Raw genomic sequence first — 24,041 nt, forward strand, 5'->3', positions numbered from 1 at the left:
TGGGAGCAGATGACTCTTGACTTCTCAGAATTGGGGGAGCTCTGCAAACATGCTTTAAAGAGGATTTACTTTGTTATCGTACTTGCAGTAGAGTTGTAGGACACTGCTGCCAGAGGCTCTAGAATCAGACAAACAGGGCCATGTTCAGTTCTGATGCTGACTGTGATTTTACCTCTTTGAGTCTCTATTCCCTCCTCTGGAAAATGAAGCTAAGCACAGTGCCTTCCTCACAGGAAGGGCTTGTGTGAGGGGATGATAACATGCTGGTCTGAACAGAACCAACGCCTGCAGAGTACTTTCATATTTTCTCAAACTGGAGTCCAGTAACATTTTTATTAAAAGAATAAAGGAGAAAAGGCTCCTTCCATACTTCCAACAGGGCAGATAAAGAAATCAGTATCCCTGGCAACCAGGAGCCTAATAACTTTCTTTTAACTCTGACAGTACTTTCTACTTTCAACAGAAGAGCAGCTACTGAGAGATTGTGCCTGAGCAGGTGACACAGGTGCCCTTCCTCACCCATCACTCCATCACTGTCCCCTTCTCAATTCCTTCCACATACTTACATTTTGTGTCCCTCCCATTAGAAAGTAAGCTCCATGAGGTTGTTGCTATCTTGTTCTGCATTGAATCCCTCTAATCTAGAACACGGTGAGGTGTTTAGTAGCTGCTCAGTATCACTGAGCAAAAGATGCACCACATCCCAAAGTGACAGACAGCATGGGAAACTCACAGAAAGGGTCATGGAATGATATGGCACTTACCTGCCTTCAGTCCTAAACAATTTGTTTTTTTATCCTGTGAACAGATTTGCTGAGCATCCACAAATGTTGCCCCTCCAAGTCTTAAATTAAGTAGCAGCTCATTCTCATCCAATTGTAAGGTCTCACATGATCAGTCAGACACAGACTATACCACACAGCATGGGGTACAGACACAAACTTGAAAGCCTCTGCTCCCTCTGCCCCTCACTCCCTTACTCATCCTACCCATCTCCATTTGAATGTCATTTCCTCAGACAAGCCCCTCATCCACATTGGGTATCACATCCTATTCTTTTTCATCATGTGCTCATCACACTTTGACACTTTATAACCATACATTTATTTTGTGCTTATTTGTTGAATGTCTATGTATCTCACTAGAGACTAAAAGCACCAGGAAAGCAGATACTAACCACCCCCCACAACTGTATCACTGTTACAGTTTCAAAATATAGTAATCTATATAGAAAAATTTCCTGAGTCAATCAGTAGACCTTTATGTTTTTATTTACCCATGATTCTTGGTAAAGTACTGCATACCTGAAAACCATTCTCACCAGGCTGAACACCTAAAGATTGTACTAGAAACAGCAGTAATTGTTGAGGCCAGGTGATACTTGTTTGATCTTATGTATTCTTCAATTTTGGGCAAGTCAGTTAACTAATCTGAGTTTGCTTTCTTGTGTATAAAGTCAAGATTAGACTTTGCACCCAAAAATTCCTTCCAGGGTCGCAATTAACCCACTGAAGATTAAAGAGAGTAGGCTACAGAGAAGGATGTCTCTTGAGCTGGCCTGGGTGATCTGGCTCTAAATCCTTTACACTTCCCATGATGCCTGAACTCTGGCTACTTGACAAGGGACATAAATCATGGGTCTCAGCTCCAACCTGACTGTGAGGTGCCTTTAATGTTCCATTACCCCAGCAAAACTGACATCACCAAACTAATTTTCACTTAGTGGAAACTGGGACTCCAAACAGAGAACTACAGAATCCCTATAAGCCTTCAAAAAAGCCAACCATGATTTATTATAAAACATCAAGTCAAGCTTACCTTGATTCGGGGCATTGTAACTGTGGGTGGCTTTGCTTCAGCCACAAAACTGTGAGATGCTCCTTTTTCCACAAGATAAGTTGTGTAGGGCATATACTTCACACCCTTTGACCCAAACACAAAATCATCTCTCAAGGCATCTATCAGCACAATGACAACTCTATTGAAGAGAGGCAGTGGCAGCTTGGTCCAGTTGGAACTGGCTCCTAAAAGTGTTTGAAAGAAGGAAAAAGGGAAATTATAATTTAAACTTTACTTAACGCTCAAGCACGTTCAAACTTTTGCTTTTCCAACACACATTCTGTCCTATCTGTGTATAGCAACCCCAAAGATGGGCTGTTCTTGGTAGGGAGCCCTGGAGAGGAGGTATTAACAGTGAGACCCAGTAACAAGCAGTGGATTGCCCTTAGTATGGCAAAGAGTAACCGGGGCAGGGGAGTTCCTATGTAAAAGTCCCGAATGGGACACTCAGGGAGCTTGCCCTAACAATGGGCGGCCTTACAAACTGCGTTTACATGGCCGGTGGCTTGAATTCTGGGGACCTGGTCCAGAACCCGAGAGCCTTTACCTGGTGTATACTGCTGTGCAGGTGAGGGATAGGAAGAGGCCTAATGCAGAAGACCCTAACCACTGTAGGTTAAAAAAAGGGGGGGCGGTTTTGGGGAAAAAAAAAAAAAAAAAAAAAAAACCAGAAGAAAACGTGCGGGGTCGTCGGGAACGTTATCTGTTGTGTTTTATTGGGCTGGAATTGGGGGTCACCCAAAGGCCTATTCGGAAGAGGAGAGGCCCCTGGATGGGCACAGGGAGGCAGGGCGCATGGGCACGCGGAACACTGGTGATCCGAAGCAAGGTGGCGGTAGAGTCGGTGGCAGTGGCTGGCAAAGATGAAGGGCACAGAAAAAGGCGCCTCGGGGTAAAAGCGGTTTCCCGTGCTGGGAATCACAGCGGAAGAGGAGCCTCCCGGGAGGCGCCGCGCTCAGGGGGAGAGTCCTCCGCGGGGTCAGGGCCGGGGGACAGACGCTGGCGAGGGCATCCGTACCGGCAGCGGGCTCCGGCGCCGGGGGCTCTGCTCTGTGCTCCGTCCTGGAAGAGGAACGAACGGGAGCTGGGAAGAACCCTCGCAGGAAGATCGCCACCCCGAGCACTTCAATCGCTACGCAGCTGGCGGCGAAGGCCCCGGCGCCCACCCGCATCGTGTCCACGCGTCGGGCTCGGAAGCGGGCGGGCGCTCCCGGCTCCGCGGTGGCTCGGAGCAGGACCCGCAGGCCTGACAGGTAGGCGCCGGCTCCGGCCTGGCGTCACGTCCGCCGGCGCGCCGGAAATGCGCTCGAAGGGGGCGGGGCTCCGAGCGTTCTGCGGCCCCGTTCCCGCGAGTCTCCGACCCCAGCACCGGCCCCCAAGTCCTCGGCCCTGGCAACGCTCCCGCTAGTCCCAGATATGCCCCCCTGGGAAGGCCCCAGTTACCGCCCTGAGGCAACGCCCCCGCGAGGACCGGACTCGCCCTCTGCAACGCCACCGAGTCCCAGGTCCCTGGTAACGCCCAGAGTTCCTCCCCCGCAACGTCCCCGAGTCCCCGCCTCTGACCACGCCCCCAGGAGTCCCCGCCCCTGGCAACGCCCCCAGGAGCCCAGTTGTCGCAGTCTTGAGCCACCTGGGTCCTGCAGAGCGAAGGCCTCCCAAAGGCTGCCAGGCGGCAGGTTGGCCGGCGCTCCTATTGCCCACGCATTCCTCGCTTCATGCTGTGTGTGGCCCGAAACTCAAAGGGGAGCCGAGAAACGCAGCCCTGAGTTTCTGGGACAGGATTGCCCTTTAGCTGCAGGTCCTAACGTCTGGCGACAGTGCTGGCTGAGGCTGCCGGTCGAAGGCCTGGGTTTTCGCCTCAAGAGGTGGTTGAGTCTGAGGCCATCGAACTCCAGGCCCCGCTGGAATGAGGCGGAAGCCATTCTCCAGAGAAGACCACGGCACCTGCTGCCCACGCCTGCGCGGTGCCTTGCTTTCCTCAGTCTGAGAGCCGCCCCTCTGCAAGTCACAGGGCACAACCCCTTCTCAGGTTCTGCTCCCAGACACCGGGCCCAAGGCCGGCCTGGAGGTGTGTCCCGGCCTTAAATGCGAAGATCCTGGGACAGGTGTGTCGCTCTAGGCCGCGGGAGCTGCCAGTAGCCTTCTGCTTCTCCCCAAGTTGACCTAGCCGCGGCTGTTGGCCATCACCACTGCGATGGCAGCTGAGTTTGTCTAGTTATGGTAGACTGTCCACTAGGCACTGGGCCAAGGCATGCATTTTATTTTTCTACATAATGTCTACAGCTCTGAATTTGGGGTAAGGATACCAAGAAACCATTACCACCGTCAAGGGTATAAATTCCTCCTCCAAGCTTTATGGGTTTTTTCCTCTCTTTCTCTTTCTTTCTTCTACTGACAAGCAATGGCATGCTCACAGATATGAGGTAGTATGTCATTGTTTTTGTTTACAGTTCTCTAGTGATTAGTAATGTTGAGCAATTTTTTGAACTTGTTGGCCAATTGTATGTCTTCTTTGGAAAAATGGCTATTCAGACCCTTTGCCCGTTTTTAAATTCAGTTATTTACTTTTTTGCTATTTAGTTGTGTGAGATCCTTAAATTTCTTGGCTATTAACCTTTTATAAGATATTTGGTTTCCAAAGATTTTCTATTCTGTAAACTGACTTTATCTTGTTGATTATTCCATTTCCTGGGAAGAATCTTTTTAGTTTGATGTAAGCTCATTTGTTAATTTTTGCATTGACGTTATGTTAAAAAAAATCATCAGTACCAATGTCGAGGAAGTTTTTTCCGATGTTTTCTTCTCAGAGTCTTACAGCTACATCTAAGTATTGGTCCATCTTGACTTGATCTTTGTTCATGGTGTAAGGTAAGGGTCCAGTCTCGTTCTTTTGCATGTGCTATTTCCCCAGCCCCATTCACTTAAGAGAATACCATTTCCTCATTTCATAGTCTTGGTGATTTTGCCAAAGATGAGTTGAACATACATGTGTGGGTTTACTTGTGTCATCTCTATTCTACCCCATTGGTTGATGTGTCTGTTTTTATGCCAGTACCACTCTGTTTTAGTTACCATAGCTTTGTCGTGCAATTTAAAGTCAGGAGGGGTGAGGCCTCTAGCTTTGTTCTTCTTGCTGAAGATAAAAACTTTGACCGTTTGTGGTCTTTCTTGTTCCCGTATAATTTGGGGATTGCTTTTTCTGTTCCTGTGACAAATTATTACCCTCTAGGGATGCTGGGTTTGTTGTCTCTGTTCAGCAAAGAATTGAAGATCAGGACACAGAGATAGCAAGCAAGAAGTAGGTTCATTGCAAAAGCAACAGAGATAGACTTCTCCAAAGAGAAGGGTCCCCAGACCTCAGAATCCAGTGAGGGAGTTTTGGCCTGTTCTTTTCATGATCTCTGGAATTTCCTCCTTTTCTTATCTCCTCACCTGTCCACATGCTCCTCACTCTTATTTATTGGTGCCCCCTCTGTCTATGCATCTGTTTTTTGTTTTTCTGTTGGATCCCCCACTTAGAAGCACAAGTATGGAAGTATCAGTCTAACTGGGACCCCTGCTTTGTCCACAAGCACTTTTGTCAAGCAGGAAATTGACCTCTTAGAAGACCCTCCCCATGCTCCTTTGCTCTGGCCTTGCCCGTGATGTTCTCAGTCACCCCCTTGCCCTGGCTGCCTTTGTCCTTCTATATTTACTCCAATCCCCCCTCTTAGAGGATACCCCAACTACTTTTGGGTGTTGGGGTGGTGACTGCTCTAGCTATTTCAGGCTGACAAAGGGCATCATCAGAGTAACAGGGATATCCTTCTGAGGAAGGTCTAGGACAAGTGGGAAGCAGCAGGCCAATCCAGAGGCCAACACTGCTGGTAGATGTCAGCGGGTCTGTCAGTGGGTCTGGAGGGATGTCCATTGGGGCTCCATTTGTAACACCATCTGAAATTTTATTGCCTCTCTATGAAAGGAAAAAAAGCAAATAAGCAAACTGATAATGTAAGGGCAAAAAGAAGAATAAGCACTAGGACTGTAAGAGGCCCAAGGAGGTAAAGACCATAAGGCAGATATTATAACTTTTGATGATCTCTTGGACTATGTCCATTAAGCCCTTTTCTTTCCTTCTTTCTTTTTTTGGGTTTTTATAAAATTTATTTTTATTGTAAACAAATGGGATGCATGTTGTTTCTGCTTGTACATGGAGTAACAGCATACCATTTGGTCATCATACATTTACATAGGGTAATGGTGTTTGATTCATTTCGTTAGTTTTTTCCTTCCCCCCACCCCTCCCACCCCTCATTTCCCTCTATACAGTCCCTCCTTCCTCCATTCTTGCCCCTCTTCTACCCCCCATTATGTTTAGATTTATGCTTGTTGATTTTATATCCTGCTATTTTGCTGAATTCATTGATGAGGTCTAGAAGTTTTCTGGTGGAGTTTTCTGGATCCTCTAAATATACAATCATGTCACCAGCAAATAGTGACAGCTTAAGTTCCTCTTTTCCTATTCGTATCCCTTTAATTTCTTTAGTCTCCCTAATTGCTCTGGCTAGAGTTTCGAGGACAATGTTGAATAGAAGTGGTGAAAGAGGACATCCCTGTCTTGTTCCCATCTTTAAAGGGGATGGTTTCAGTTTTTCTCCATTAAGAATGATGTTGGCCCTGGGCTTAGCATAAATAGCCTTTACAATGTTCACAGGTATGTTCCTACTATCCCTATATTTTCTAGTGTTTTGAGCATGCAGGGGTGTTGTATTTTGTTGAACGCTTTTTCTGCGTCAATTGAAATAACCATATGATTCTTATTCTTAAGGCTATTGACATGATGGATTACGTTTATTGATTTATGGATGTTAAACCATACTTGCATTCCAGGGATGAACCGCACTTGATCATAGTGCACGATTTTCTTAATATGCTTTTGGATATGGTTGGCCAATATTTTGTTGAGGACCTTTGCATGTATATTCATCAAGGATATTGGTCTAAAATTTTCTTTCCTTGATGGGTCTTTTCCTGGTTTGGGTATGAGGGTGATATTAGCTTCATAGAATGAGTTTGGTAGGGTACCCTCTTTTTCTGTTTCCTGGAATACTTTGAGAAGTATTGGAATGAGATCTTTGAAGGTCTTGTAGAACTCAGCTGAGAATCTGTCTGGTCCTGGGCTTTTCTTGAATGGTAGGTTTTTTTTTTTAATTTATTTTTATTTTAAACAAATGGGATACATGTTGTTTCTGTTTGTACATGGAGTAACAGCATACCATTTGCATATTCATAAATTTACATAGAGTAATGATGTTTGATTCTTTCCATTATTTTTTCCTCCCCCCCACCCCTCCCACCTCTCTTTTCCCTCTGTACAGTCCTTCCTTCCTCCATTCTTGTCCCACTCCCACCCCCCATTAAGTGTCATCATCCGCTTATCAGTGAGATCATTCCTCTTTTGGATTTTTGAGATTGGCTTATCTCACTTAACATGATATTCTCCAATTTCATCGATTTGCCTGCAAATGACATAATTTTATTATTCTTTATAGCTGAGTAATATTCCATTGTATTGTATACCACAGTTTCTTTATCCATTCATCAATTGAAGGACATCTAGGGTGGTTCCATACTCTGGCTATTGTGAATTGAGCCGCTATGAACATTGATGTGGCTGTATCTCTGTAGTGTGCTGATTTTAAGTCCTTTGGGTATAGGCCAAGGAGTGGGATAGCTGGGTCAAATGGTAGGTCCATTCCAAGTTTTCTAAGGAATCTCCAACTGCTTTCCAGAGTGGCTGCACTAATTTGCAGTCCCACCAGCAATGTATGAGTGTACCTTTTTCCCCACATCCTTGCCAACACCTATTGTTGCTTGTGTTCTTGATAATCGCCATTCTATTTGGGGTGAGATGGAATCTTAGTGTAGTTTTGATTTGCATTTCTCTTATTACTAAAGATGTTGAACATTTTTTATATATCTGTTGATTGCTTGTACATCTTCTTCTGTGAAGTGTCTGTTCATTTCCTTAGCCCATTTGTTGATTGGGTTATTTGTATTCTTGGTGTAGAGTTTTTTGAGTTCTTTATAGAATCTGGAAACTAGTGCTCTATCTGAAGTATGAGTGGCAAAGATATTCTCCCACTCTGTAGGCTCTCTCTTTGCATTGTTGATAGTTTCCTTTGCTGAGATAAAGCTATTTAGTTTGAATCTATCCCAGTTATTGATTCTTGCTTTTATTTCTTGTGCTGTGGTAGTCCTGTTAAGGAGGTCTGATCCTAAGCCAACAAGGTGAAGATTTGGACCTACTTTTTCTGCTATAAGATGCAGGGTCTCTGGTCTGATTTCAAGGTCCTTGATCCATTGTGAGTTGATTTTTGTGCAGGGTGAGAGATAGGGGTTTAGTTTCATTCTGTTGCATATGGATTTCCAGTTTTCCCAGCACCATTTGTTGCAGAGGCTATCTTTTCTCCATTGCATATTTTTGGCTCCTTTGTCTAGTATTAGAAAGCTGTATTTATTTGGGTTTGTGTCCATGTCCTCTATTCTGTACCATTGATCTACCTGTCTATTTTGGTGCCAATACCATGCTGTTTTTGTTACTATTGCTTTGTAATATAGTTGAAGTTCTGGTATTGTGATACCCCCTGTTTCATTCTTCCTGCTAAGGATTGCTTTAGCTATTCTGGGTTTCTTACTCTTCCAGATGAATTTCATGATTGCTTGCTCTATTTCTGTAAGGTACGTCATTGGGATTTTAATTGGAATTGCATTGAATCTGTATAGCACTTTTGGTAGTATGGCCATTTTGACAATATTAATTCTGCCTATCCAAGAACATGGGAGATCTTTCCATCTTCTAAGGTCTTCCTTAATTTCTTTCTTCAGTGTTTTGTAGTTTTCATGGTAGAGATCTTTTACCTCTTTGGTTAGATTGATACCCAAGTATTTTATTTTTTTTGAGGCTATTGCAAATGGAGTTGTTTTCCTCATTTCCCTTTCAGCTGTTTCATTGCTTGCATATAAAAATGCTGTAGATTTATGTGTGTTGATTTTATAGCCTGCTATTTTGCTGAATTCATTGATGAGGTCTAGAAGTTTTCTGGAGGAGGTTTTTGGATCCTCTAAATATAGAATCATGTCAACAGCAAATAGTGACAGCTTGAGTTCCTCTTTTCCTATTCGTATCCCTTTAATTTCTTTAGTTTGCTTAATTGCTCTCGCTAGAGTTTCGAGGACAATGTTGAATAGAAGTGGTGAAAGAGGACATCCCTGTCTTGTTCCCATCTTTAAAGGGAATGGTTTCAGTTTTTCTCCATTAAGAATGATGTTGGCCATGGGCTTAGCATAAATACTCTTTATAATGTTGAGGTATGTTCCTACTATCCCTATTTTTTCTAGTGTTTTGAGCATGAAGGGGTGTTGTATATTGTCAAATGCTTTTTCTGCGTCAATTGAAATAACCATATGATTCTTATCCTTAAGTCTATTGACATGATGGATTACGTTTATTGATTTGCGGATGTTAAACCACCCTTACATTCCAGGAATGAACCCCACTTGATCGTGGTGCACAATTTTCTTAATATGTTTTTGGATACGGTTTGCCAATATTTTGTTAAGGATCTTAGCATCTATATTCATCAAGGATATTGGTCTAAAATTTTCTTTCCTTGATGTGTCTTTTCCTGGTTTGGGTATGAGGGTGATATTAGCTTCATAGAATGAGTTAGGTAGGGTTCCCTCCTTTTCTATTTCCTGGAATACTTTGAGAAGTATTGGAATGAGTTCTTCTTTGAAGGTCTTGTAGAACTTGGCTGAGAATCCGTCTGGTCCTGGGTTTTTCTTGGATGGTAGGTTTTTAATGGCTTCTTCTATTTCATTGCTTGATATTGATCTGTTTAAATCGTGTATGTCCTCCTGGTTCAGTTTGGGAGGAGCATATGTCTCTAGAAATTTGTCAATGTCTTCGGTACTTTCTATTTTGTTGGAATACAGATTTTCAAAGTAGCTTCTAATTATGTATCTCAGTGGTGTCTGTCGTGATATTTCCTTTCCCATCACGAATTTTAGTAATTTGAGTTTTCTCTCTCCTTCTCTCTGTTAGTGTGGCTAAGGGTTTGTCTATTTTCTTTACTTTCTCAAAGAACCAACTTTTTGTTTTGTCAATTTTTTGAATTGTTTCTTATTTTCAATTTTATTGATTTCAGCTCTGATTTTAATTATTTCCTATCTTCCACTACTTTTACTGTTATTCTGCTCTTCTTTTTCTAGGGCTTTGAGCTATAATGTTAGGTCATTTAGTTGTTGACTTTTCATTCTTCTCTGGAATGCACTCCATGCAATGAATTTTCCTCTTGGTACCATTTTCATAGTGTCCCAGAGATTTTGATATGTTGTATCATCATTCTCATTGACCTCTTAGTATTTTTTTATCTCCTCCCTGATGTTTTTTGTTATCCATGTTTCATTCAATAGCATATTATTTAGTCGCCAGGTGTTGGAGTAATTTGTTATGTTTTGTTATTGATTTCTATTCTTATTCCATTATGATCTGATAGAACACAAGGCAGTATCTCTATTTTTTTGCATTTCCTAAGGGTTGCTTTGTGGCATAACATATGGTCTATTTTCGAGAAGGTTCCATGTGCTGCTGAGAAGAAGGTGAATCCACTCATTGATGGATGGAATATTCTATGCATATCTATTAAGTCTAGGTTATTGATTGTGTTATTGAGTTCTATGGTTTCTTTGTTCGGTTTTTGTTTGGAAGATCTATCCAGTGGTGTCAGCAGTGTGTTAAAGTCACCCAGAATTATTGTGTTGTGGTCTATTTGGTTCCTGAAATTGAGAAGGATTTGTTTGATGTACATGAATGCACCATTGTTTGGGGCGTAAATATTTACTATCGTTATGTCTTCCTGATTTATGGTTCCCTTAAGCAGTATGAAATGTCCTTCTTTATCCCTTCTGACTAACTTTGGCTTGAAGTCCATTTTATCTGATATAAAGATGGAAATCCCGACTTTTTTACTGAGTCCATGTGCATGGTAGGTTTTTTCCCATCCTTTCACCTTTAGTCTGTGGATGTCTTTTTCTATGAGATGAGTCTCTTGCAGGCAGCATATTGTTGGGTCTTTCTTTTTAATCCATTCTGCCAGTCTATGTCTTTTGATTGATGAGTTTAGGCCATTAACATCAGGGTTATTATTGAGAAATGATTTGTATTCCCATTATTTGGCTTATTTTTGGTTTTGAAGTTGGCTTGGTTTTTCCTTTGAGTGTTTTTTCTCTAAGGTAGTTCCTCCCTTTGCTGACCTCCATTTTTTTTTTTATTTCCTCCTCATGGAATATTTTGTTGAGAACATTCTGCAGGCTTTCTATTTGTAAATTCTTTTAACTTGTTTCTCATGGAAGAATTTTATTTCATCTTCAAATCTGAAGATTAGTTTTGCTGGGTATAGGATTCTTGGTTGGCAACCATGTTCTTTGAGAGCTTGAAATATGTTGTTCCAGGCCCTTCTAGCTTTTAGAGTCTGGGTTGAGAAGTCGGCTGCTATCTGTATTGGTCTCCCCCTATATGTAATCTGATGCTTTTCTCTCATGGCCTTCAAAATCCTATCTTTATTTTGAATGTTAGGCATTTTCATTATCATGTGCCTTGGTGTGGATCTGTTGTGATTCTGTGCATTTGGTGTTCTGTAAGCCTCTTGTATTTGATTTTCCATTTCATTCTTCAGGCTTGGGAAATTGTCTGATATTATTTCATTGAATAGGTTGTTCATTCCTTTGGTTTGTATCTCTGTGTCTTCCTCAATCCTGATAATTCTTAAATTTGGTCTTTTCATGATGTCCCATAGTTCTTAGAGATTCTGTTCATGATTTCTTACCATCTTCTCTGTTTGGGCAACTTTATTTTCAAGATTAAATATTTTGTCTTCATTGTCTGAGGTTCTGTCTTCCAAGTGGTGTAGTCTGTTGGTGATGATTTCCATTGAGTTTTTTATTTGGTTTATTGTTTCCTTCATTTCAAGGATTTCCGTTTGGTTTTTTTTTTTTTTTTTTTTTTTTTTTTTTTTTTTTTGAGAGTCTCTATCTCTTTGTTGAAATGATGTTTTGCTTCCTGCAGGTGCTCTTTCAGCTTATTGGTTATCATTCATTGCCTGCATTTGCTCTCTTATCTCATCCTTTGCTTCATGAGTCATCTTAATCATGTATAATCTGAAGTCCTTTTCTGACATTTCTTCTAACATACTGTCACTGGATTCTATGACTATAGAATCTAGATTTGTTTGGATCATTTTCTTCCCTTGTTTTTTCATGTTGTTCATGTATCTTCCCCTCTAGCAGTGCAGATCTGGGGTATTGCAGATTTCCCCCTATAGGCTTATAGTGGCCCTATAGGTTTCCAAAACTCTTTCTTTAAGGGGAGATCAATATTAGCAGTGCCCAATTCAGACAGTATGCAATCCTAGACCAAATAGCCCCTATGAGGACAATAACAAAATTGTCATAATAAATAGAATGAGTTCAAATATTATCTTTAATAAAACAAACAGATTTGCAATAAGGTCTGCAGTTTCTAATGGAGGACAAAGAGGATGCAGAAGGATGCAGAATGTGGCTGTTAATGGGATAAGAAAAGATTATACAGAAGTTCTAGATAATAGACAGGGTGAGAGTGTAATCAGAAGAAATTGGATATTAGCATGCAAAAAGGGAGAAAGAGACTCTGAGGGAACAGGTAAACAGGAAAAGAGAGCAAGGAAAGTAAAGAAATAAAAACTTAAAGTTTTTCAATAAGGAGAAAAAAGAAAATCTACAGTATAGCAGTCATATAGTAATGAAACCTCCCAGAGTTCAGTAGCCAGATGAGGTACCTGACAATGAGCTTCAAGCCTCCAGCAGGCATCTCAGGATGGGATTTGCCCCACCTAAAGATGGGAGCTATGGCTTCCAGGATTATCCAAGATGGCTGCTCTGGCTTCGAAATGTGTTGGCAAATGGGGAGCTGCAGCTTGGGGTGTGGCCGTGGTCAGCTGGAGGTCCTGGAGGCGGGATGCGGTTGGTCAGGCAGGAATCCTGGAGGTCGGGTGTGTTTGGTGTGGTTGTGGGATCCTGGAGGCCGGGTACAATCAGTCGGTCTGGGTCCCAGTGATAGGGCGCAGTTAGTTGGTCTGGTGGTCCTGGCAGCAGGGAGCAGTCAGTGGATGTGAGGGCCCCAGAGGCAGGGAGTGATTGGTCGGGCTGAGGGATCCTGGATACTGGGTTCAGTCAGTCCGACCAGGGGTCCTACAGGGCCTGGCTGTTGTCTCAACATGGCAGCAGCCAAGTGTAATCAAACCTGCAGGTACTGTGAAAGAGAATTTCCAGGCAACAGCAGGCAGCTGGTGCTCCACTGGCCGTTGGCGATCAGTTTGCTGACTGTTGTCGGACGATCGGGAGGTGAACCTCGTGTGTTGGGTGATGGATAGGTGTAAGGCAGGCGATGGATAGGTGAGAGGCAGGCAAATGGCAGATGATAGGCTCCTGACAGTGAACAATCTGCACTCAAAAAAGGCATCGATATTCTGGCAGACCTCAGGTCATCACAGTAGACAAATGGGGTAAACACCAGGGAATCGATAAGCAGCAAAAACTGCCTCACCAAGAAACAGATATCCTCTGCCTGAAACTGGAGTTATGGAGTGACAAGGAATGCAACCTCCCTCTAGTCTGCCATCTTGGATCTCCCATTAAGCCCTTTTCTGAAAATATTTTGTGTATTAGAGTAAGTGTATTATGTCTTCCAAATTGTAGAGGTGATAGAGAGACTTTAGAATATTTTATTGGGATGCTTGGGGGAGTAATAGGATGTCTATGATCTACTTGGTGTTCTTGTGTTACAGCGTTTTGAGCCCTTCATCGGGTACTGGGGGAGTTTAGAAGACAGAACATAATTTTCCCATAGGAGTGGGGTAACTGTGGAACCCTGTAAAGCAGCTGCCTTGGCTGCTACATCTTTAGCCCTATTTTTGTTAGCTACTGTGTTCATAGCTATTATACAAACTTAATATGTCTTTACTCTTGTTAATTTCATTTTGTATTTTCCTTGTAAACTTTATAACTCTTGTCTGTTAGTGTCTTGCAAAATTACAACTTCTAATATAACAACCTGAGTTAATTTGAGATGATAGACCATCACTTACAGAACAGGATGTAAGGCTAACTGTTACAGAATGTGCAAGAATTACAGACCACCATGATTGTTGAGCCAAACTAAAAGGGAAAAAAGTCCTTTAATGAGGAAGCCAGGCAAGCAACTGGGAGCAGACTAGCACTTCCAAAGAACTCCTAACTCTTGAAGTTTGGAGGCACAGTTTTTAAAAGCAAAAACCACAAAATCCCCAAGAATAGTTGAGCAAGACGCAGGTCAGAAAAGATGTTGAGACAGATATTTTGATTACATGAGAGAATTGTTTTGATTATACATTTCAGAGTCATTTTTGTTACACATCAGGGCCATAGCAAGCATAAAATGGAGTCAGATCAGAACAAAATGGTGTTACTTTGGTTCTTTTACATTTCTAACTTTGAGTACTAATACTGAACTGCAGTTAAATTAAAGGGTAAACAACTGTAAAGTTATAAACATTAAAGTTAAAACCTGATACTCCTACATTAAGACTGATAAAACTGGCTTGCTGAATGTTTACAACCAAAACTTGTAGACTAAATTTAAGGAAATAAAAGGACCAAGAAAATATAGCCAATATTTGGCTTTTGCCCTCTGAGCCAGCTTAAACCCAGGGAACAAGGGGACTTCACTGAGGGCTTTGCAACTCTGGGCCACATGATTTCCCAATCAGGGGGATCAATAGTCCCTGGAGAACAGAATGCCCACCAGTACACATTGTGCAAAGAGGAGGTTCATTGAAGAGGAAAATATCCCTGATGCTTCCAAGAGAAGCCATATGGTCAATGAGACCCTGACCCATCCTGACAGATGGCACTAGGGGAACTAAGAGGCTTCTCCCACGTTCCCAAGAGTGACCACTTGAGAAATTTCAGCTGACTCTTAACAGTAGATAGGAACAAGGACAATTTGACCAGCTTGATCTTAAACACCTAGCAAAACCAAAGTTATAACCAAAGCAGAGCCATACCTGGAGATTTAAAAGAAAAGACAATAATTCTTTTTAATGTAACTTAGGCTGTACACTTGTGTCAACCACAGCAAAAGACTGGAGGCTATAAAGAGGAATTCTGATAACTATCAGAAGAGTGCCTGATAACTATCAAGACAGACTATCAGAGTCAGAAGCTTTTGTAGTCAACTTTTACAAATCTTTCTAACCTCCTACATATGCAGACTTAATCTGTGTTTGAGACTATGATTATCTAGCCCTAAGTGACATAAATAAAGGGATCTCTACTAAACACAGAGGTAATGCCAATAAAAAGATACTTTGCAAAAATCAGATGATGTAAGATAACTATATCTTATGGGGTCCTCTGATATTATAAAAACTAAGTGTTCCTTAAAAGCATATTCGCAAATAGAGGCCATGTCTGCCCTGGCCTTGTCGTGGGGACAACTTCTTAGGTCCTGCACCTCCTGATAAAAATTACTGACTTCTCTCATCATCATGATATTCAAGGACATGTTCCAGATGCTGCAACATTTATTTTGTATTAATCCCATTCCAGTACTCATGTCTTTTTGTCTCTCTCATAGAAGCACCCACCTCCCACATGACTTCACAGCCTGTTCTTTCTGAACCAGACTTTCACCACTGACCCCTTAGCTGACCCAAAACATTCCTAAGAGAGAAACCCAAAGTGCTTGCCTTATGTCATCCCTCCCAGTCTGTGGCAGCTGGAGTGGTTGTTGTCTATTTCCCCTTACAACAGCACAGGTTCCCTTAATCATAGGAGGGAATGAGACCAGGGCAAAGGACAGATAACATAGATAATGAATGACTGGATGGAGAAAATGGGGCTAAGTCAAAAGGAAATAAAATGCTAATACCTCCAGAGCACTTCCCCCTCCTCAAAACCTGTTGCCATGATTACCTGCCACCAGGAAATTTTTCCTCCTAGCAAGGAGTTGTTAGTGAGTACCAACTGGGCAGTTCCTTTCCCACCTTTGGTTTGGTCACATAGGCAGGATGGGAGGAGAGGACATGAGAAGAAAGGAAACCTAAAATCTATAAAAGTGGCAAGACACCCGCACCCCATTGGACACCAGCTCTGGACCCCCTTCTCTCTGGAGGGATCTCTCTCTCTTTCTTTCTTTCTTTCTTTCTTTCTTTCTTTCTTTCTTTCTTTCTTTCTTTCTTTCTTTCTTTCTTTCTTTCTTTCTTTCTTCTCTCTCTCTCTCTCTCTCTCTCTCTCTCTCTCTTTCTCTCTCTTTCTCCCTCTCCTCCTCTCCTTCACCCTCACCCTCTCCCTCTCTCTGTTCTGTTTATTAAATAAAATTTATTTTTTGCACTTGCCTCGGCATTTCTCAGGTGTTCAGTCTTCAACACCAGGGGAACCAGGACCCAATCCTGATTTTCAAGACCAGTTTCACAAGTATGGAAGTGACTGTCCCCTGCTTGTTTCCAGGAGCACTTTCATCAAGTTGACTTCATCAGAAGACCCTCTCCATGCTCCTTTGTTCTGACCCTTCCCTCAACCTCCTCACTCACCATCTTGCCCTAGCTGCTTAAGCCCTTCTACATCTCCCTTAAAATGTCATTATAATTTTGATATGGATTGCCCTGAATCTGTAAATTGCTTTTGATAGTGAATGGATGTTTTAAGAACACTAAAGTCTCCAATCCATGAGCAAGTAATAGATTTCCATTTGTCTTCTTTATCTCATCAATGTTTTATACTTTTCAGTGTACAGATATTTCACCTTCTTTAAGTATTTTCATAAGTATCCTTTCTTTGTACTACTATTGCACATGGACTTGTTTTCTGAATACTTTTGTTTGGATTTTGAATCCCCATATGTTGAAAGTTTGGTCCCAGGCTGTGGAGCTATTGGGAGCCCATGGAACCTTTGGTGGGCAGGACCCAGTGGAAAGAAGTCCCAGGCAGTGTGCCTCTGAAGGGGATATTTGGGACTCTGGCCATTTCTTGTTGCTATTCTCACTTCTCAGCTGCTATGAGGTACACAGGCCTCCTCCACCATATGTATCTGCCTCTTGTGGTCCAAGTAGATGTATCAGTGGATGAATAGTGATGCTGGGAGTAATGGTGCTGTTACAGGCCACCTTCTCTTGTACCTTCTCTTGGTACAGCAACTGCCATCCAGACTTGCTTTCTATCAATCCATTCTTGCAATAACTAATCTACTGTGATAATCTATTTGTGAAGGGGGAGCTCCCATGATATAAACACCTTCCATTAGGTGCCACCTTCCAATATTGCAGCATTAAGAACTGAAGTTCCAACATTTGGACTTTTGGGGACCTAGTCAAAACATATCGGTGATCTAAAGTCCTGGATTTGCTGAAGAATTTTTCACTTTGCCACATTCCACCTTTCTTCTATGGAAACAGTGTTTTCAGAGTGGGATCCTGGGTGTTCCGTGTCACTGGCCTCCTAGCATGGAAACCTGTCAGAAAATGAACTTCTCAGTCTTCACTTCACCATATTTTGATCCAGGAGGGGATTAAAATATTGAAACCGGTCTTGAAAATCAGGATCAGGTCCTGGTTCCCCTAGTGTTGAAGACTGAGCACCTGAGAAATGCTGAGGCAAGTGCAAAAAAAATAAATTTTATTTAAGAAACAGAACAGAGAGAGGGAGAGGGTGAGGGTGGAGAGGGGAAGAAGGGGAGATGGGGAGAGGGAGGGAGGGAGAGAGAGAGAGAGATAGAGAGAAAGAGAGAGATCCCTCCAGAGAGGAGGGGATCCAGAGCTGGTGTCCAAGGGGGTGCGGGTGTCTTGCCACTTTTATAGATTTTAGGTTTCCTTTCTTCTCATGTCCTCTCCTCCCATCCTGCCTATGTGACCAAACCAAAGATGGGAAAGGAGCTACCCAGTGGGTACCTTTCCCTATTTTCCATATCTTCCCAGAAAGTCAGGAAAGGGACCACCCAGTGGGTACTCACTAACAACTCCTTGCTGGGAGGAACAACTTCCTGGTGGCAGGTAATCATGGCAACAGGTTTTGAGGAGGGGGAAGTGTTCTGGAGGTATTAGCATTTTATTTCTTTTGACTTAGCTCCATTTTCCTCATCCAATCATTCATTATCTTTACTATCATCCTTTGCCATGTCTCACTGTGACCCTCATCATTAGCCTTGATTGGTTGGGTACATCTTGGTGGACTTGAAACTAACTTCAGATGCACAGCCTTTAAGTCCTCCTGACTGATTGATTCTACACAAACTGTAACAGTATATTCCAGGCAACACCTGTGTTAAGTTATATATTGTGTCCTTTGTAGTGGACCACCTCCTCCCCTAAAGAGTCATAATTAATCTTCTCCAGAGACCCTCACTGTTCTTATTAACAGAATATCAGCAAAGAACTCAGTGTGGTTTGAAACTTCCTATTTTCTATAAGGGTTAATTGCTCTGTTTTGAAAAAGTTAAATTTCCTGCTAACTTGATGATGTACAAGAATTGTTACTTCAGCTTTCTGGGGTAAAGACTTGTGAAACCTGTGTCTAGTTTTAAAAAATGGGAAAAAAGGTTTGTGCAAACTTCCAAACCCCTCCCCACCACTGGTTTTAAAGATCAAAGAATTTCCAGACTCATGGTCCAGAGATATTTTTAGGCACTAGACCCCTCTGGACTGCTGCAGTTAATAAACTTGCTTCCTTCTAATTCCTCAGGTGTCCAGCCTCATCTGTCCTACACCCTTTAACAGCACATACTGTGACAGTGGTTCACTTGATGTTTTTACTATATCTCTTGTGGCTTTGAAACTTTTTTTTTCTTTTTCCCAAGCTGCTTCTCCCTGACCTCCTTCCTGATCTTTTCCCTGATCTACTTTTCCCTAACCTTCTTCCTGATCGTCTCCTTTCTGATCTTCTTTCCCCAATCTTCTCTTTTTTGATCTCTCCTCCCTAAACTCATTTTCTCTGAATCATCTCTATAAAAGCCCCCTGTTCCTGCTGATGGGCAGAATCACAGTCTTTGGGACAGGGGTCCTCTTTCTTTCTCCTTCGCAAGCAGAGCAATAAACCATCTTTTTACCTTTTTCTCAAAACCATTTCCTTGTTATTGAATTGACATCAGGGATGATGACCAACCTTTTGGTTACAAATATGGTGTCTATGAAGGGACCCAGGAGCAGCCCCACTCCAGGTTTCTTGGGCAGGTCTGGGACTCCAAGTGACCCTGCCTTCCATGCTGAGAACACAAGGTGACTGGTGAGTTTGTTGAGAGCCAACCACTGGGGAAATTGGGAGATGGTGTGAGTCTGTCTCAGACAGAACCAGAGGAACTGTCCTGTGTGTAAAGGGAGGTACTGATGGGACCACTTCATCAGCTGCTGAAGCTCCTTTTGCTTTGGGGAACTCCTTCCTTCTCTCTCTGAACTGCATAAGTTGCTCCATCGGGAGCAACTTTTTATTTGGTTTATTGTTTCCTTCATTTCAATGATTTCCATTTGGGTTTTTTTGAGAATCTCTATCTCTTTGTTGAAATGATCTTTTGCTTCCTGCAGTTGCTCTTTCAGCTTATTGGTATTATCATTCATTGCCTGCATTTGCTCTCTTATCTCATCCTTTGCTTCGTGAATCATCTTAATCATGTATAATCTGAAGTCCTTTTCTGACATTTCTTCTAACATACTGTCATTGGATTCTATGACTATAGAATCTAGATTTGTTTGGATCATTTTCTTCCCTTGTTTTTTCATGTTGTTCATGTATCTTCCCCTCTAGCAGTGCAGATCTGGGGTATTGCAGATTTCCCCCAATAGGTTTAGAGTGGCCCTATAGGTTTCCAAAACCCTTTCTTTAAGGGGAGATCAATATTAGCAGTGCCTAAATCAGACACTATGCAATCCTAGACCAAGTAGCCCCTGACAATGAGCTTCAAGCCTCCAGCAGGCGTCACAGGATGGGATTTGCCCCACCCAAAGATCGGAGCTCCGGCTTCCAGGATTATCCAAGATGGCTGCTCTGGCTTCCAAATGTGTTGGCAAATGGGGAGCTGCAGCTCAGGGGTGGACGTGGTCAACTGGAGGTCCTGGAGACACGGTGCAATCAGTCGGTCTGGCTTCCCAGTGATAGGGTGCAGTCAGTTGGTCTGGGGGTCCTGGCAGCAGGGAGCAGTCAGTTGATGTGAGGGCCCCAGAGGCAGAGAGTGATCGGTCGGGCTGAGGGATCCTGGAGATGGGGCTCAGTTTGGCTAGGGGTCCTACGGGGCCTCAAGCCCACAGATCTTAAGCTTTCTTAAGCTGGCAGTAGTGGATCATGACTCCCACAGGTAAAAGCCCACAGATCTTAAGCTTTCTTAAGCTGGCATGACTCACACACCAATTCTGGAGTCCGGTGTTGTATGCAGAAAACTGGGCATCCAGGTAAATGAAAGGTGAGCCTGTATCCGCAGGTGCAGGGGCTTGCTATAGGATGGGATTCTGCCTACTTAGTCAGCGGAAAAACCTGTCCCCAAGTCTTCGGCACCAGATGTTATGCATTAAGGCGCAGTTATGGTTCATCGCTAGCTCCCCAAAACGCTCCACAGTTACAGGTCTCACACAAGGAACTTGTATTTTATGCAGACGATTCACGTCTGCGTGGGGGAAAGGGAATAAAGAAAAGAGAGGTAATCTGACTTTTAAATAGCTCTCTGGATCATTGTGCAATCTTGTAGTTGGAGTTGGTCTGTCAAAGGTAAAGTAAGTGGAAGAAATTTGTATGTGCAGGTTTGTCTGTTTTAAAGGTTCCCATATGTCAGCCCTGGTTTTGGTGATCCTCCCTTGTCTATTTTTGTTTTTGTTGTTGTCATTGTTGTTGTCTCTTACTGGCCCTTTAAGATATGGGCCATGCTGCGTTGATCTTACTGATAGTCTCTTAAGCAGAGAGACTTTGGCTGCATGGGTCACCTATAGGGATAAGCCTGTCTAAGAAAAAGAGGGTTTACTGTTACACAATGTGGTCTTTAAATGGTTTTTCTGGATTATTGATGTTGAAGTTGGTCTGTCAGTGGTAAAGCACATGAAAGAGATTCTGCATGTACAGACATTTATGCAGTTGCATAATAAGGGGTCTGAACCATCAGGAACTAAGTTGAAAGTACCAAAAGCCTCTGCCTCTATTGTACAAGGATAGCAGGGCACCAGAAGAAAGGGTTAAAAAGATTTAAGTCTTTTAAACCCAGTGCTGGGACTCCAGCACTGTTTCTCAGCCTGCCCCCAGGCAGCTGCAGATCATCTCACTGTGGTCAAGGACACTAGCCCTAAGCTGGGGGTAAAAGTCCCAGAAAAGCTGCCTGGGGTGTAGAAAAGTGGCCAAAGACAACTTGACAACTGACAACACCCCCCAACTCCAGGACCCCCAGTCAACCATGCCCATGCTCTGAGCTGCAGCTCCCCATTTGCCAACACATTTGGAAGCCAGTGACCATCTCGGATAATCCTGGAAGCCATAGCTCCCATTTTTAGGTGGGGCAAATCCCATCCTGAGACACCTGCTGGAGACTGGCAGCTCATTGTCAGGTACCTCTCATGTATCAGGCCACTGAAGACTGGGAGGATTGAATACTATATGACTGTTGAAGTGTAGATTTCTTTTTCTTTTTTTTTCTCCTTTTTGAAAAATTTTGTTTTTATTTCTTTACTTTTCTTACTCTCTTTTCCTTTTTTACCTGTTTCCTCAGAATCTCTTCTCCCTTTTCTCATGCTAACAACCAACTCTATTGATTACACTTTCACTCTTTCTGTGATATAGAACTTCTATACACTCTTTTCCTATCCCACTAATAGTTAACATCCTACACTCCTCCTCATCCTCTTTGTCCTTCATTAGAAACTGCAGACCTTATTGCAAATCTGTTTGTTATACTGTAGATAATATTTGAACTCATTCTGTTTATTATGACAATATTGTTAATGTCTTCATAGGGGCTATTTAGTTTGAGGTTGCATATCTGTACTGGGCACTGCTAAATATTGATCTCCCCTGTAAAGAAGAGGTTTTGGAAATCTATAGGGTCACTGTAAGCCTATAGGGGGGAAACTGCAATACCCCAGATCTGCACTGCTAGAGGGGAAGATACATGAACAACATGAAAAAACAAGGGAAGAAAATGTTCCAAACAAACCTAGATACTATATTAATAGAATCCAGTGACAGCATGGTAGAAGAAATGTCAGAAAAGGAGTTCAGAACATACATAATTAAAATGATTCATGAAGCGAAGGATGAGATAAGAGCAAATGCAGGCAATGAATAATCACTCTAATAAGCAGTTGAAAAAGCAACTGCAGGAAGCAAAAGATCATTTTAACAAAGAAATAGAGATTCTAAAAAAAACAAAAACAAACAAATCATTGAGAAGAAGGAAGCAATAAACCAAATTTTAAAAATCAATGTAAAGCATCACCAACAGATAAGATCACTTGGAAGACAGAACCTCAGACAATGAAGACAAAATATTTAATCTTGAAAATAAAGCTGACCAAACAGAGAAACTGGTAAGAAATCATGAACAAAACCTCCAAGAACTATGAGACATCATGAAAAGACCAAATTTAAGAAGTGTTGGAATTGAGGAAGGTACAGAGATACAAACCAAAGGAATGAACAACCTATTCAATGAAATAATATCAGAAAATTTCCCAAGCCTGAAGAATGAAAAATGGAAAATCAAATACAAGAGGCTTATAGAACACCAAATGCACAAAATTACAACAGATCCACACCAAGGCACATGATAATGAAAATGCTTAACATACAAAATAAAGATAGGATTTTGAAGGCTGTGAGAGAAAAACATTAGATTACATATGGGGGAAACCAATACAGATATCAGCAGATTTCTCAGTCCAGACTCTAAAAGCTAGAAGGGCCTGGAACAACATATTTCAAGCTCTCAAAGAACATGGTTGCCAACCAAGAATCCTATACCCAGCAAAGCTAACCTTCAGATTTGAAGATGAAATAAAATTCTTCCATGATAAACAAAAGTTAAAAGAATTTACAAATAGAAAGCCTGCGCTACAGAACATTCTCAGCAAAATATTCCATGAAGAGGAAATGAAAAACAATGTAGGTCAGCAAAAGAAGGAACCAAGTCAAGTTAAAAACAAAAAATAAGCCCACATGACTGAGAATACAAATCATATCTCAATAATAACCCTGATTGTTAATGGCCTAAACTCATCAATCAAAAGACACAGAGTGGCAGAATGGATTAAAAAGAAAGAACCAACAATACGCTGCCTTCAAGAGACTCATCTCATAGAAAAAGACATGCACAGACTAAAGGTGAAAGGATGGGAAAAAACCTACCATGTACATGGACTCAGTAAAAGAGTGGGGTTTTCATCCTTATATCAGATAAAGTGGACTTCAAGCCAAAGTTAGTCAGAAGGGATAAAGAAGGACATTTCATACTGCTTAAGGGAACCATAAATCAGGATGACATAACAATCATAAATATTTATGCTGCAAACAATGATACATCCCTGTACATCAAACAAATCCTTCTCAATTCCAGGAATCAAATAGACCACAATACAATAATTCTGGGTGACTTTAACACACTGCTGACACCAGTGCATAGATCTTCCAAACAAAAACTAAACAAAGTAACCGTAGAACTCAGTAACACAATCAATAACCTAGACTTAACATACATATATAGAATATTTCATCCATCAACGAGTGAATACACTTTCTTCTCAGGAGCACATGGAACCTTCTCGAAAATAGACCATATGTTATGCCACAAAGCAGCCCTTAGGAAATGCAAAAAAAAAAAGAGATACTACCTTGTGTTCTATCAGATCATAATGGAATGAAATTAGAAATCAATGACAAAATAAAAAATAGAAACTAACACCTGGAGACTAAATAATATGCTATTGAATGAAGCATGAATAACAGAAAACATCAGGGAGGAGAAAAAAAATTCTTAGAGGTAAATGAGAATGATGATACACCATATCAAAATCTCTGGGACACTATGAAAGCAGTACTAAGAGGAAAATTCATTGCATGGAGCGCATTCCAGAAAAGAATGAAAAGTCAACAACTAAATGACCTAACATTACAGCTCAAAGCCCTAG

At 42.0% G+C, this 24,041-nt stretch overlaps 1 protein-coding gene across 5 annotated transcripts in view; it reads right to left on the minus strand.

Annotated features, from left to right (window-relative positions):
* PIGG (phosphatidylinositol glycan anchor biosynthesis class G (EMM blood group)) overlaps positions 1–3,603 on the minus strand; it is a 43,548-nt gene extending 39,945 nt beyond the window's left edge. For 2 of the 5 annotated variants that reach the window (XR_013766347.1, XM_079154873.1), the window contains exons 1-2: positions 2,858–3,129; positions 1,819–2,024 (exon numbers count right to left, since the gene is read on the minus strand). Coding sequence is in view for 4 of the 5 variants with exons in the window: in XM_079154873.1 (XP_079010999.1) it covers positions 1,819–2,024; positions 2,858–3,011 (360 nt within the window). In the remaining variant the exon portion in view is untranslated. Of the gene's footprint in view, positions 1–1,818; positions 2,025–2,857; positions 3,373–3,469 lie in introns of those variants that run through there. The other 3 variants (XM_079154874.1, XM_079154875.1, XM_079154879.1) reach the window with 3 other exon arrangements.
* Positions 3,604–24,041: the final 20,438 nt, after the last annotated feature.

This window comes from Sciurus vulgaris, assembly GCF_902686455.1.
Source record: "Sciurus vulgaris genome assembly, chromosome: 9".
In the NCBI taxonomy this organism is placed as follows: domain Eukaryota; kingdom Metazoa; phylum Chordata; class Mammalia; order Rodentia; family Sciuridae; genus Sciurus; species Sciurus vulgaris.